This window comes from Somniosus microcephalus, chromosome 12 (genome assembly GCF_052327205.1).
Source record: "Somniosus microcephalus isolate GS21.2 chromosome 12, FLI_Smic_1.0, whole genome shotgun sequence".
In the NCBI taxonomy this organism is placed as follows: Eukaryota; Metazoa; Chordata; class Chondrichthyes; order Squaliformes; family Somniosidae; genus Somniosus; species Somniosus microcephalus.
This window is the reverse complement of record NC_140998.1, coordinates 75,063,248-75,078,254: the sequence shown is the minus strand read 5'-3', so window position 1 is coordinate 75,078,254 and position 15,007 is coordinate 75,063,248. Positions and strand designations below refer to the sequence as shown.

Genomic DNA, 15,007 nt, shown 5'->3' with positions numbered 1-15,007 from the left:
GTGGCCGTGTAACCGGGGTTCCTGGATCTGTGGCCGTGTAACCGAGGTTCCTGCACCTGTTGCCATGCAACAGGGACGCCTGGATCTGTGGCCGTGTAACCGGGGTTCCTGCACCTGTTGCCAAGCAACAGGGACGCCTGGATCTGTGGCCGTGTACGGGGCTCTCCTACCTCAGTAAGTATACCTCTCTGTAATCTGGACTTTTTGATCAACCGGCACCACGCCGGTCCCATCGGTGCCGGATAAAAAAGAGTTTCCTGTATTATGATTTTCTAAATGCCCTGCCACTACTTCCTTAATAATGGATTTGAGCATTTTGCCAATGACAGATGTTAGGATAACTGGCCTATAGTTTCCTGTTTTCTGTCTCTCCTTTTTTGAATAAGGGCGTTACATTTGCGGTTTTCCAATCCCCATGGACTTTTCCAGAGTCAAAGGAATTTTGGAAGATTACAACCAATGCATCCACTATCTCTGTAGCCACTTCTTTTAAGACCCTGGGATGCAAGCCATCAGGTCCAGGGGACATGTCAGCCTTTAGACCCATAAATTTGCCTAGCACTTTTTCCCTAGTGATAGTGATTGTTTTAGGTTCCTCCCTCCCTTTTGCCCCTTGATTTTCAACTATTACTGGGATGTTTTTAGTGTCCTCTACTGTGAAGACAGATACAAAATATTTGTTCAATGCCTCTGCCTCTGCCATTTCCTTGTTTCCCCTTATTATTTCCCTGGTCTCGTCCTCTTAAGGGACCAGTGTTTATTTTAGCTACTCTCTTTTTGTACTGGCCGCGCTAGACGTGCTCCTATCTAGTTATCCAGCAAGTTAAACACTTATTCAAAAATAATTCTTCGTGAAGCCGTTTGCTGTTTTGAAGCTTTACTTGAACAAATTTGTGAAATTGTAAACAAAGATAAAGTATGTTTTGTACATAAACTGAGCACTATACATTCGATATTACATAAGACATAACATATTTACAACAGTAGAATAGACTAATTGTATAACTAACTAACATTTGGACTCACTTCTGTAACTATCAAATATTAACCTTTTATAAACATATTATTGTCAAAATACTACTCTGACAATGTTGCTATTATGCTAACAAACAAAGATACTCACAGATATTGCGCTTGGCCTAACATATGAAATCAGATTACATTGGATTGTGAAACCCTCATGGAATCCTCCATTACTGCCAGGTTCTTCCTGGAATTCTACTTCCTGGGATTCTACAGGAAGAAAGGAACAAAGGTCAAATGACCTCACACAGGAAGAAAGGAACAAAGGTCAAATGACCTCTGTTTCATACAAACACACTGCTAACACATAACCACCACCAGAGGGTGCTATCTGCACATAAAATAGTCCATCGGTCCAGAACACTTTTTATATACTTGTCGAAGCTCTTGCAGTCAGTTTTTATATTTCTTGCTAGTTTACTCTCATAAGCTATTTTCTCCCTCTTTTATTATTTTTTTAGCCATCCTTTGCTGGTTTCTAAAATGTTCCCAATCCTCTGGCTTACCACTAATCTTTGCAATAATGTATAATTGCTCAGAACTAACTAAAAGCAAAATCATTTTATGCAATATCTATTACAGATGATCTCAAAAGCTTGCTCAATAGTTAGTTATACACAGTTTGCTTAGCAGATCTTTGACAACCCAAAACGCCGCTTTAAATGAATTACTTTTTGAAGTGTAATAACTGTTATGAAGGCAAACATGGTGGCTAATTTATGCCACAAACAACAAATGTAAATTGTTTTTGTATTAATTTATATTTTCAAGTACTGGCTTCACTGAACAAATGAGTATGAGGCAGAAAAGATTATCAGTTTAAAAAAAAAAAGTGTTTTTATAGCACTGTTTTTATGAATGACCCCAAATACTCTATGTCTTCGTATATATAATGTATGTGATCAAAATCAAACTCCAAACAAAGAAGGTTGTTATTTACATCTCGAATATATACATTCCAGTGTAGAAAATGTTACTAACTTTGAGTCGTAAACATCGGCTCTGCAAGACTTGTTAGTTTTCACCATCTTTTTGCAGGTTGCACTTTGGTCTTTATTGTGAATATTTCATTGAACCCTGAATTAATAATGCATGTTGTTGAAGGAATTTCTGCAGACCATAGCGGCCAGGGAAAAAACACCATCCATTTTTTTTTTTAGCACTTGTCCCCCCCCTTTCCAGGCTTTTTATTTGATTTATATGCACTTCCATTCCTGATTAATCTTATAAAAGCTAATGAAATCACAGTTCCTTTCTTCTCATACTTATTGAAGTAGAACATGGGATCTTTAATAAATGTTTGTTTACAAGTGTGGTTTTACTTTGTGCATTATTCATTCTTAAATTTCTCTGTGCCAAATTTAAAATTACTATAGCAAGTAGAAAGGGAAGAAAAATGTGTAATTTGTATAATGCTTTTCTTTTTCTTAGGGTACCAGATCACTTGGTGAGGAGAATCACTTGGCAGACACTACAGGCTGTGAACTTTTGCCATAAGCACAATGTAAGCTCACATACTACCTTTGTATATATGACGTATTTTACACCTCATCAAGAAGTGCACCTAGAGTACTATTTTTACAATGCTGATTCATTTCAGAATGTTTAAAGCTTTTATTTAGATTCAAATGCTAAAATTAAATAAACGTACATGAAGATTCAAGAATGTGCAATTCCTTCATTTAGACCAAAGCCAGATGTAAAAAATTATGTACTCAATCTAATAAACTATTAAATTACTTTTGATTGTTTACCTTTGATTAATAATTGACAGTACTTTGTATAAATATATAAAAATAATAACCAAACTAATTGGTTTCAACCTTTGGGCTAACCATTCAAAATGCTGTTTCATACAGTATGATGAGTAGTTCAGGTATAAGTGACTCTTTAAATGAAAGGTGTATATTTATGTCACTAGGTGGTTTGAGTGTACATTACAGAACAAATTTGTGTCCTCCATTTTTGTCAGCTGAAACAAAATGTTTTATTCAATAAAATATAATAGTAAAACTGCCTGTAGTGTATCGTAATGAAAGATCGGTGAACATACGGAGTCTTTTAGGGAAAACCTTTAACAGGAAACTTTCTGGTATCCGGCACGGACGGGACCGACGTGGTGCCGGTTCATCAACAATTCCAGATAACCGAACGCTATAGTAAAAGATACGGAGCTCTGAGCTCCGTATAAAGCAACAAACCCTGTTGTTTCAAAACAATCGGCACAAGTTGCAAACGTCTCTGTAGCTTAGCAACAGCTTCAGCTACACCCTTGCACAGTAAAAAATGGAGTAATAAAAGTTATCTGAACCGATTCCTGAATTTTGCCAGTGGATAGAGCGTTCCGGTTATTTAGGGGCCGGTTAATCGAAAGTTTCCTGTACTGCAATACTACCAGATGTATTCTACTAGCTTTTGCAATTGGCTGAAAGCCCAATTCCTCTTGGATCATTTTGATTGATTTTCAACCTTCAAGATGAATCAAGTGGTAAACATAAGAGTAGTAGAAAATAGATGGCAAACACAAAGGCAAAATATAGTATATTAAAATAACAAACCTCGGAGAAGAAGTTATGGGGGTATAATTAAAAATTAGTTAGAAGATCAGTAACTGTAATGTCATCAGAATTCCCCAATTAAATTGAAGCTTTTTATCACCCTCCAAGATGTCTTTTATGGTATCAAGAAATTAATTGATCTGCAATTTATAACCTGGCATATTGTTGCCATTTATGCATCTGTTTAGAATCCTTGAAGTAACCACTTTTTTGATGATATTTACTTATATTTTTGCAGTGTATACATAGGGATGTGAAACCGGAAAATATCTTAATTACGAAACATCGTGTCATTAAGCTTTGTGATTTTGGTTTTGCCAGAATATTGAGTAAGTGAAAGTCCTATATTTTCAACAGGTATTTACTGCTGGAACTACTACCTCTTTTTATACTCGTGTTAATCCTGTGTGTATTTTACTGTTTCATAATCCAAAAGAAGCAGTATTATAATTGATGATTTGTACAATGAAAATGAGATTTATAGTAACTGTTAACAATTTTTTGAATAACATTACAGTACTGTTAAATAAAAGCAGGGAACTAACTCAATGATTGACAGTATGCGTAAAACTGAGGATAACAGATGAGTTGCTATTTTGCACTACTGGTTACGAGTTCATTACAATACCAACAACATAAGAATATAAGAAATAGGAGCAGGAGTAGGCCAATCGGCCCCTCGAGCCTGCTCCACCATTCAATAAGATCATGGCTGATCTGATCCTAACCTCAAATCTGCTATCACTCTACATCCCTCCCGAACCCATGTGATCTCCTGGGAGAGGCGAAAAACCAGTTAAAAAACCCAATGGCCAATTTGAGAGAAAAAAATCTGGGAAATTCCTCTCCGATCCATCTAGGTGATCGAAACTCGTCCAGGAGATCACTGTCCCTATATTTTCTACAGTACTTACCTTCTGTAAAAGGTGATCTCCACCCCAGCCAGGAACAGGAATAGAACCATCTCCTGAAATCTAACACAGAATTAGAACACAAGAAGTAGGAGCAGAACCAGGCTACATGGCCCCTGGGCCCCCTCCGTTACCCACAGGGCCATGACCGTTCCGAACATAGACTCATGTCCAATTTCCTGCCCGCTCCCCATAACCCCTAATTCCCTTTACTTCTAAGAAACAGTCTATTTCTGTTTTAAATTTATTTAATGATGTAGCTTCCACAGCTTTCTGGGGCAGCAAATTCCACTACTACCCTCTGAGTGAAGAAGTTTCTCCTCATCTCAGTTTTGAAAGAGCAGCCCCTTATTCTAAGTTTATGCCCCCTAGTTCTAGTTTCACCCATCATTGGGAACATCCTCACCACATCCACCCGATCAAGCCCCTTCACAATCTTATGTTTCAATAAGATCGCCTCTCATTCTTCTGAACTCCAATGAGTAGAGTCCCAATCTACTCAACCTCTCCTCATATGTCCACCCCCTCATCCCCGGGATTAACTGAGTGAACCTTCTTTGTACTGACTCGAGAGCAAGTATGTCTTTTCTTAAGTATGGACACCAAAACTGCATGCAGTATTCCAGGTGCGGTCTCACCAATACCTTGTACAACTGCAACAAAACCTCCCTGTTTTTATATTCTATCCCCCTAGCAATAAAAGCCAACATTCCATTGGCCTTCTTGATCACTTGCTGCACCTGCATACTAACTTTTTGAGTTTCGTGCACCAGGAACCCCAGATCCCTTTGTACTACAGAACTTTCCAGTTTCTTGCCATTAAGATAATAACTTGCTCTATGATTTTTCCTGCATAACCTCACACTTTCCAGTATTGTATTCCATCTGCCAAATCTCTGCCCACTTACTTAGCCTGTCTATGTCCCTTTGCAGGTTTTTTTATGTCCTCCTCACTCACTACTTTCCTTCCCATCTTTGTATCATCTGCAAACTTTGATATGTTACACTCGGTCCCCTCCTCCAAATCATTAATATAGATTGTAAAGAGTTGGGGACCCAGCACTGACCCCTGCGGAACACCACTAGTTACTGATTGCCAGTCTGAGAACGAACCATTTATCCCAACTCTCTGCTTTCTGTTAGATAGCCAATCCTCCACCCATGCCAGAATATTACCCCCAATCCCATGATTTTTTATCTTGAGCAATAATCTTTTGTGTGGCACCTTGTCAAATGCCTTTTGGAAGTCTAAATACACTACGTCCACTGGTTCCCCTTTATCCACCCTGTATGTTACTTCCTCAAAGAACTCAAGCAAATTTGTCAAACATGACTTCCCCTTCATAAAACCATGCTGACTTTGTCCTATTAAATTATGTTTATCCAAATGTCCCATTACTGTCTCCTTAATAATGGACTCTAACATTTTACCAATCACAGATGTTAGGCTAACAGGTCTATAGTTTCCAGCCTTCTGCCTACTACTCTTTTTAAATAAGGGTGTCACATTAGCAGTTTTCCAATCAGCTGGGACCTTTGCTGAGTCCAGGGAGTTTTGGAAAATTATTACCAATACATCCACAATCCCTACCGCCACTTCCCTCAAGACCCTAGGATGTAAGCCATCAGGTCCAGGGGATTTATCCGCCTTGAGTCCCATTATTTTACCAAGTACCACTTCCTTAGTGATTTTAATCATATTTATCTCCTTCCCCCCCCCCCCAGAGCCCCCTGTTTGTCCAGTGTTGGGATATTCTTAGTGTCCTCTACCTTAAAGACTGATACAAAATAATTGTTCAGCGTTTTTGCCATCTCCATGTTTCCCACCATTAATTTCCCGGTCTCATCCTCTAAGGGACCAACATTTACTTTAGCCACTCTTTTTTTCTTTTTATATAACTATAGAAACTTTTGTTATCTGTTTTTATATTTTTGCTAATTTACTTCCATAATCTATCTTCCCTTTCTTAATCAATCTTTTAGTTATTTTTTGCTGTCTTTTAAAGACTTCCCAATCTTCTATCCTCCCACTAGATTTGGCTACCTTATATGCCCTTGTTTTTAGTCGGATACTATCCTTAATTACTTAGCCACGGATGGCTATCTTTTCTTTTACACCCTTTTTTCCTCAGTGGAATATATATTTTTTGGAAGTTGTAAAATAACTCCTTAAATGTACACCACTGATCATGTACCGTCTTACCCTTTAATCTATTTTCCCAGTCCACTCTACTCAATTCCACTCTCATACCTTCATAGTCTCCTTTATTCAAGCTCAGCACGCTTGTTTGAGATCCAACCTTCTCGCCCTCTAATTGAATATGGAATTCAACCATGTTATGGTCACTCATTCCAAGGGGATCCTTTACTAGGACATTTTTAATTAATCCTGTCTCATTACACAGGACCAAATCTAAGGTTGCTTGTCCCCTGGTCGGTTCAGTTACATACTGCTCAAGAAACCCATCCCTAATACACTCAATGAACTCTTCCTCAAGGCAGCCCTGCCCAATTTGATTTGTCCAGTTAATATGATAGTTAAAATCCCCCATAATTATAGCTGTTCCCTTATTACAAGCCTCAACTATTTCCTGATTAATACTCCGTCCAACAGAGTTGCAACTGTTCGGAGGCCTATAGACTACGCCTACTAGTGTTTTTTTCCCCTTATTATTCCGTATCTCCACCCAAACTGTTTCACTATCCTGATCCTTTGACCCAATATCATTTCTCTGTATTACAGTGATTTCTTCCTTTATTAACATAGCCACCCCACCTCCCCTTCCTTCCTGCCTGTCCTTCCTGATTGTTAAATAACCTGGTATATTTAACTCCCAGTCATGGTCACCCTGCAGCCATGTTTCTGTAATGGCCACAAGATCATACCCATATGTAGTTATTTGTGCCATTAACTCGTCCATTTTGTTACGAATGCTACGTGCATTCAGATAAAGAACTTTCAAATATGTTTTGTGACACTTAGTTCCTGCTTTTTCCCCTTTTACTACTTTACCTTTTACTCCATACCTTCTGTCCCTTCCTGACACGCTCTGTTTTTTAATTCCCCCACTGCTACCTAAGTCTATGACCTTCTCCGTAGTCATTTTTATTATTTGCTCTCTAGAAACCTCCCCCCCACTAATTAGTTTAAAGCCCTCTCTACAGCCCTAGTTATATGATTCGCCAGGATTCTAGTCCCAGCACTGGCCAAGTGAAGTCTGTCCCAACGGAACAGCTCCCTCTTGTCCAAGTACTGGTGCCAGTGTCCCAAGAAGCAAAACCCATTTTTCCCACACCAGTCTTGGAGCCACGCATTTAACTCTCTAATTTTATTTATCCTAGCCAATTTCGCTCGTGGCTCAGGTAATTATTACCCTTGAGGTTCTGTTTTTTAATTTGACCCCTAGCTGTTCATACTCCTTTAACAGAACCTTCTTCCTTGTCCTATCTACTTGCAATTATATCGTGCCTTTAATGTAGTAAAATGTCCCAAGGTGCTTTACATAAGAACATAAGAAATAGGGGCAGGAATAGGCCATTTAGCCCTTCGAGCTTGCTCCGCCACTCAATAAGATCATGGCTGATCTTCATCCTCATCTCCACTTTCCTGAACTATCCCCATATCCCTTGATTCCCTTAATATTCAAAGATCTGTCGATCTCTGTCTTGAATATACTCAACGACTGAGCCTCCACAGCCCTCTGGGGTAGAGAATTCCAAAGATTCACCACCCTTCCTCCCACAGTCCAAAGATGTGCAGGTTAGGTTGATTGGCTATGATAAATTGACCCTTAGTGTTAGGGGGATTAAATACGTGGGGTTACGGGGATAGGGTGGGATATGTGTCGGTGCAGGCTCGATGGGCCGAAATGGCCTCTATCTGCACTGTGGGGTTTCTGTGATGTGTCGGTGCAGGCTCGATGGGCCGAAATGGCCTCTATCTGCACTGTGGGGATTCTGTGTGATTCTGTGTGTGTGATCAAAAGCTTGGTCAGAGAGGTAGGATTTAAGGAGGAGCGTCTTATAGGGGAAGAGATTTACGGTGGGATTTCCACAGCTTCGTGCTTAGACAGCTGAAGGCACGGAAATTGTGGATGCAAAAGAGGCTAGAACTGGAGGAAAGCAAAGTTCTCAGAGGGTTGTAGAGCTTAAGGTTACAGAGGGGCAATGCCATGGAGGGATTTGAACACCAGGATGAAAATTTTATTTTTGAGACGTTGCTGGACCAGGATCCAATGAAGATCAGCAAGCTCTGGGGTGATGGGTGAACAGGGCTCGGTGCGAGTTTTGGATGAGCTAAAGTTTATGGAGAGTGGACAATGGGAGGTTGGCCAGGAGAGCATTGGACTAGTTGAGTCTGGAGATAACAAAAGCATGGATGAAGGTTTCAGCAGCAGATGTGCTGAGGCGGGGAGGAGACGGGTGGTATTACGGAGGTGGAAGTCGGCGGTCTTGGTGATGGAGAGGATATGGGGTCAGAAGCTCAGCTCAGGGTCAAATAGGATGCCAAGGTTGCGAACAGTCTGGTTCAGCTGCAGACAATGGTCAGGAAAGGAGATGGAATCGGTGGCTAGGGAACGGAGTTTGTGGCGAGGACCAAAGACAATGGCCTCAGTTTTCCCAATATTTAATTGGAGGAAATTTCTGCTCATCCAATACTGGATGTTGGACAAGCAGTGCGACAAATCAGTTGCAATGGAGCAGTCGAGATGGGTGGTGATGAGGTGGAGCTGGGTGTCATTAGCACACGTGGAATCTGCCGTTGTGTTTTTGGGTGATGTCGCCAAGGGGCAGCATGTAGATGAGAAATGGGAGGGAGACCAAGGATAGATCCTTGGGAGACTCTAGAGGTAACATTGCAGGAGCAGAAAGAGAAGCCATTACAAGAAGATTCTCTTCCCTGTATTCAGACAATGGCCTGACCACTAATAATGAATGGCTTTCTATTCCATGAAAATGCCCAAAATGTAAGCATTTTTATAGTTTTAAATTTGTTTTTCTCCTTTGAAATATATTTGGATCCTTGCTTCCATAAAAGGTGGAGCAATACTGACAATCTGTCCCTCGTCCCATTGCAATGGCACCTTGCTAGAAATATATTATGACCCTGTGCGATATGGTAATATTGCAACTGAGTAAAACCACTTTTAAGGTATAATCCCAAGTCTACTGTAGTATGAACTAGACAAAAATTCCCCAACTGCCCCAACAATGTGCATTAATGCTAACCTCAGAAAAGAACCATTTATTAGCACTAATGTAAATTATCTGAAATTCACATATCAGTTTTTGTGTTAAGAATGCCAAATGTGTGGATTTTTAAAATTTTAACAGTCTGTTTGATTTGGATCCAGGTGCCAAAGGAAAATAGACTGTGTTCTAAACCCCTGTGCCAGCTAGTCCCCTGGTATATATAATTTACTAAATTCACTGGTCAAAAAGCTGCATAACTACTTTAAAATGAGAGTTGGTGTGAAGTTTATTTTCAAAAGGAAAATCACTATTGGGAACTAATCCAATATTTTAAGTGCTGTTCTGCCTTGAGTTTAGTTTTTAAAACGACTTGGAGAATGAAAAGATTCAAAACTGCTTTGAAATAGAAATTTCTCAATTGTCCCAATTCCAAAGTTAAATAGTGGACAGTTACACAGTGGTGGTTTTAAGTATCGCTCAAGGTTCTTTGGCTAATTTCATACATGGAATATATAGAGTATTTTTTCACAATGTGATATAGTATTTCTTTAGAAAATGACCCTTTGAAGAATTTATTTAAAAACAGACCAGATATGGAAGAGGAAAGCACTGATTAGGGGTGTTGGATCTTGGAAAAATATCTTGATTGAAAGCATTTTTGTCTGAGTCAGAAGATTGTGGGGTTAGATCCCTGTCCAGAAATTGAGCACATAATTTATGCTGACACTTCAGTGCAATATTGAGCTCGTGCTGTACTTTGAGATGCTATCTTTTAAATGAAATGTTAAGCTGAGGTTCCTTCTGATTGTTCAGGTGGACATAAAAGATCCCTTGGCAGTATTCAAAGAGCAGAGAGTTCTTTAAATGTCTTGGTTAATATTCCTTCCTCAGTCAACACTGCCAAAACAGACTGGTCATTCATCTCAATGCTGTTTGTGTGACTTTACTGTTCAAAAAGTAGCTGCTGTATTCGCCTACATCACTAAAGTAACTGCACTTCAAAAGTAATTCATTGCCTTGATGCATTTTGGGACATGCTGAGAGATGTGATAAGGCACTGAATGCAAGTTATCCTTTATCTTAAAGGAACATATGGTTTTGTTAAAGCACTGTTTCTTCCCATAAAGGTAAAGCTTGGCTGCCTAAGGTCATTCAGCATTTTCTAGCTTGATGTAAAGGGTCTTTACGTAATATTTGAAATACATAGTCTTTATTTTATTTTGTAGCTGGTCCAGGAGATTACTATACAGATTATGTAGCAACCCGGTGGTACCGTGCTCCAGAACTGTTGGTTGGAGACACTCAGTATGGCCCTCCAGTGGACGTTTGGGCAATAGGCTGCCTTTTTGCAGAATTGTTATTTGGAGCCCCCTTGTGGCCAGGAAAATCAGATGTTGATCAGCTCTATCTGATTAGAAAAACACTAGGTGAGTACTGCATTCAAAATATTAGAAAATTACACTACTTTTGCATAAGTCAAAGTAGATTTCCAAGAGATTCAAATCATTAGTAAAATTCGCAAAAAAGCACATTTCTGATATCCTAGGAATACATGTTTCTTTTGATTGAATAATTTTGTGTAGGTTTAAATGACTTATGAATTATCACATACAAACCTATTTAAATTGACCTAAACAACAACTTGTATTTATATAACATCTTTATCATAGGAAAATGATCCAAGGTACTTCACAGGAGCATAAGCAGACAAAAACTGACACTGAGCCAAAGAAGGAGATATTAGGATGGGTAACTAAAAGCTTGGTCAAAGAAGCAGTTTTTACAGAGAGTGTTAAGAGTAGAGGTGGAGAGGTTTAAGGAGTGTATTCCAGAGCTTGGGGCCTAGGTGGTTGAAGGCATGGCCACCTATGGTGGGGCAAAGCTGAAAGGGGGATGGATAAGGCCAGAATGGGAGAAACACGAGTTCTCTGAGGATTGTCGGACCGGAGGAGGTTACAGAGATGGGGAAGGGCGAGGCCGTGGAGGGATTTGAACACTAGGATGAGAATTTTAAAATTAAGGCATTGTGGCGGACCGGGAGCCAAATGTAGGTCGGCGAGCACAGGGGTGATGGATGAATGTGATTTGGTGTGGGTTAGGATACAGGGGCAGCAGGAGTTTTGGATGAGCTCAAGTGTATGTAAGGTGGAAGATGGGAGGCTGGGCTGTAGAACATTTGAATAGTTGAGTCTAGAGGAAACAAAAGCATGAATGAGGGTTTTAGCAGTAGATGATGTTACGGAGGTTGTAGTAGTCGGTTTTTGTGATGGAAGAGATATGGGATTGGAAACTCAGCTTGGAGTCAAATAGAATGGTGAGGTGGTGCGGTTCAGCCTGACAGTGGCCAGGGAGGGGGATGGAATTGGTGGCAAGTGGAGTTTGTGGTGTGACAATGACCGAAGACAATGGCTTTGGTTTTCCCAATTGTTTTTAGTTTTAACAGTCCTTTACAACTTGAAACTCAAATCAGGATCAAAATTAGGTGCAACATGGGATTTAAAATGGGGATAGAATTTGGTATCCATAATCTTGCTCTCAAACCCGACAATATTGAATGCTCTTGTGACCATGCATCTTCTGTTTTGAAAATGTATCTGAATTGAATATCACTAAACCAAAGTATGTTACATTTACAAGTTACAAATATCCTTGTCACACAGCAACATTTTAGAAAATCAATCCCTGTATTAATGGTAAATATTTTTTTTAACCTTTTGTCTAATTTTTTTCATCATCATCAGTTATCCTTAACTTGGGGACCATTTTAACTGCCAAAATGTGTGCATATGATCTGCTCTGAGGCTGGCATCAGTGTCCCCTACAGACAGCCACCAAGACTGTCCTGGCACATCATATCCTTCTGATTTTTTTTCTTCCTCCTCGACTCCCGACCTCCCCCTCCCCAAACACCTTTGGGAGACGTTGCAATCTCTGCTTGGGTTAGGAGCTGAACAAAGCCGGACTCTAACTTGTATTTGCCACATCCCACAGCACTGAGTGTTAATGCTCTTGCATTCAGCTCCACTTTGCCACCCAGAATATTTTAAATAACTTAACAGCTGAAGAAAAACTATTCCAGAAAAATAGTTGCCTGCACTAATGTCTTTAGGTATTTCTAAGATTATTATGTGCAAAGCTAAAGCCACCAGTGCCATTGTTGGTTAAAATACTGCACAGTAAGAGCAGTGAGGAATAACTGAAACAGGTAACATTATCACATTTGAATATCTGTGTTGGGGAGACTAGAAAGATGAATAACTTTTTACATAACAATTATTGGGTTAAAGCTGTGATTTAACTATTTTGATCAATTATCTATATATATAAACGGATCGTTCTGTCTGTCTATCTGTCTGACCTTCTGTCTGTCTGTCCTCACGTGTGCGTCTGTCCGGCTATGAACTCGAAAGTTATAGAGCGTACCTACGCGTGCGTTACGTCGAAAGAAAGCATACCTTTCCGAAACGGTGGTAAGCGTATTGACGTTTCGGCCGGACAAAAATCACGCCCGCGGTATCCGAAAAACATTCAAAATTCCGCTCATTAGCATCTCATTATCCGCTCATTAGCGACAGAGTGACCTCGAGGTCACTCATCGTACGCCGGGTTCCTGGCGCGTGCGGCCGGGCCCTCCTACGGTCGAGTGATGGGACGATTGACCAATCCTACGCTTTGGTGACCTGACGGTCGACCAATCGGTGCATGTGTGGGCGGGCCTTATCGTTCTGAACCGAGGTGAGTCGCCGCCATCTTGATTCCAAACTTTTCTTTTTCCCGCTTTCTGCGTCTTTCAAAAAAACGTTGCTTTTAAAACACACATTGTTTTTTTAAAAAGTTAATTACTTTCTAAATCTTTTATCTAATCTCATTAATTTTCCTACCTTTCCCCGTTTTTTTCAGGTAGGCCTCGAAGCCTCGGCCTCTCCTCCGCACCCACGCCCGAGCTAGGCACCTCCCGGCCCCAGTCAACAAGCGGCCCCCGATCGCCGCCATCTTTGTGAAGGCTGGAGGGGCGGGCCTCAGCCGAGCGCCGCTACCTTAGTAAAGGGTGCGCGCGCAGCAGGAGCAGCTGAGACGCGGCGTCTCACTCTGTTCCCTGCCAAGCTCGGGCGGGGCTCTCGGGAGTGCTGATCTCGGGCGGGGCTTGGAGAGCGGGAAGGGTTACCCTGGCAACCGGGCCCGCCGGCCGTCTCTCTCAGCCGCAATCGGCGCTCTTCAAGCCAGCTCGGGAGGGCGGGGCCATGTCAGTGCGTGGGGCGGCACGGAGCTCCGTGGAGCCATCGCCGGCGCTGGGCTCGGGTGCTTTGTGGCCTGCGGCCAAACAGCGGCTGCGGACCTCGAGCTGACCGGGGCGCTGGACTCGGCTGGGCCATGTCTTTGCGTGTGTTCGCCTCGGCCAACGGCATCAGGGTGACGGCCGAGGCCGCCAAAAGCGTCCAAGGGAACACGTTCATCCAGGTGCCGAGGCCCGGGCCCCGGGGCGGAAAGAGGGATTGGACTGGGGGATGAGGGCTCGGGCAGGGGAGAGGGAGAGGGGGGAGAGGGAGGAAGGGGGTAGGGAGGTGGTGAGAGGGACGAGGAGGGGGTAGGGAGGTGGTGAGAGGGAGGAGGAGGGGGTAGGGAGGTGGTGAGAGGGAGGAGGAGGGGGTAGGGAGGTGGTGAGAGGGAGGAGGAGGGGGTAGGGAGGTGGTGAGAGGGCAGGAGGAGAGAGAGAGGGTGGGGGAAGGGAGAGAGAGAGAGAGAGAGGGTGGGGGGAGGGGAGAGAGAGAGAGAGTGGGGGGAGGGGGAGGAGAGAGAGTGGGGGGGAGGGGAGAGAGAGTGGGGGGAGGGGAGAGAGAGAGAGAGGGCGGGGGGAGGGGAGAGAGAGGGCGGAGGGAGGGAGAGAGGGCGGGGGAGGGGAGAGAGAGGGCGGGGGAGGGGAGAGAGAGGCGGGGGGAGGGGAGAGAGAGAGGCGGGGGAGGGGAGAGAGAGCGGGGGGAGGGGAGAGAGAGAGCGGGGGGAGGGGAGAGAGAGAGCGGGGGGAGGGGAGAGAGAGAGCGGGGGGAGGGGAGAGAGAGAGCGGGGGGAGGGGAGAGAGAGAGCGGGGGGAGGGGAGAGAGAGAGCGGGGGGAGGGGAGAGAGAGAGAGCGGGGGAGGGAGAGAGAGAGCGGGGGGGAGGGGAGAGAGAGAGCGGGGGAGGGGAGAGAGAGAGCGGGGGGAGGGGAGAGAGGAGAGCGGGGGGAGGGGGAGCGGGGGGGAGGCGGAGAGAGAGAGCGGGGGGAGGGAGAGAGAGGGGAGGGGAGAGAGAGCGGGGGGAGGGGAGAGAGAGAGCGGGGGGAGGGA

General features: G+C 42.8%; 1 protein-coding gene across 3 annotated transcripts in view; it reads left to right on the top strand.

Annotated features, from left to right (window-relative positions):
- cdkl1 (cyclin dependent kinase like 1 (CDC2 related kinase)) overlaps positions 1-15,007 on the top strand; it is a 90,066-nt gene that overhangs the window by 51,640 nt on the left and 23,419 nt on the right. For all 3 annotated transcript variants that reach the window (XM_086003148.1, XM_086003149.1, XM_086003147.1), the window contains exons 3-5: positions 2,455-2,527; positions 3,820-3,910; positions 10,912-11,112. In XM_086003148.1, the coding sequence (XP_085859274.1) occupies positions 2,455-2,527; positions 3,820-3,910; positions 10,912-11,112 (365 nt within the window). The remainder of the gene's footprint in view (positions 1-2,454; positions 2,528-3,819; positions 3,911-10,911; positions 11,113-15,007) is intronic.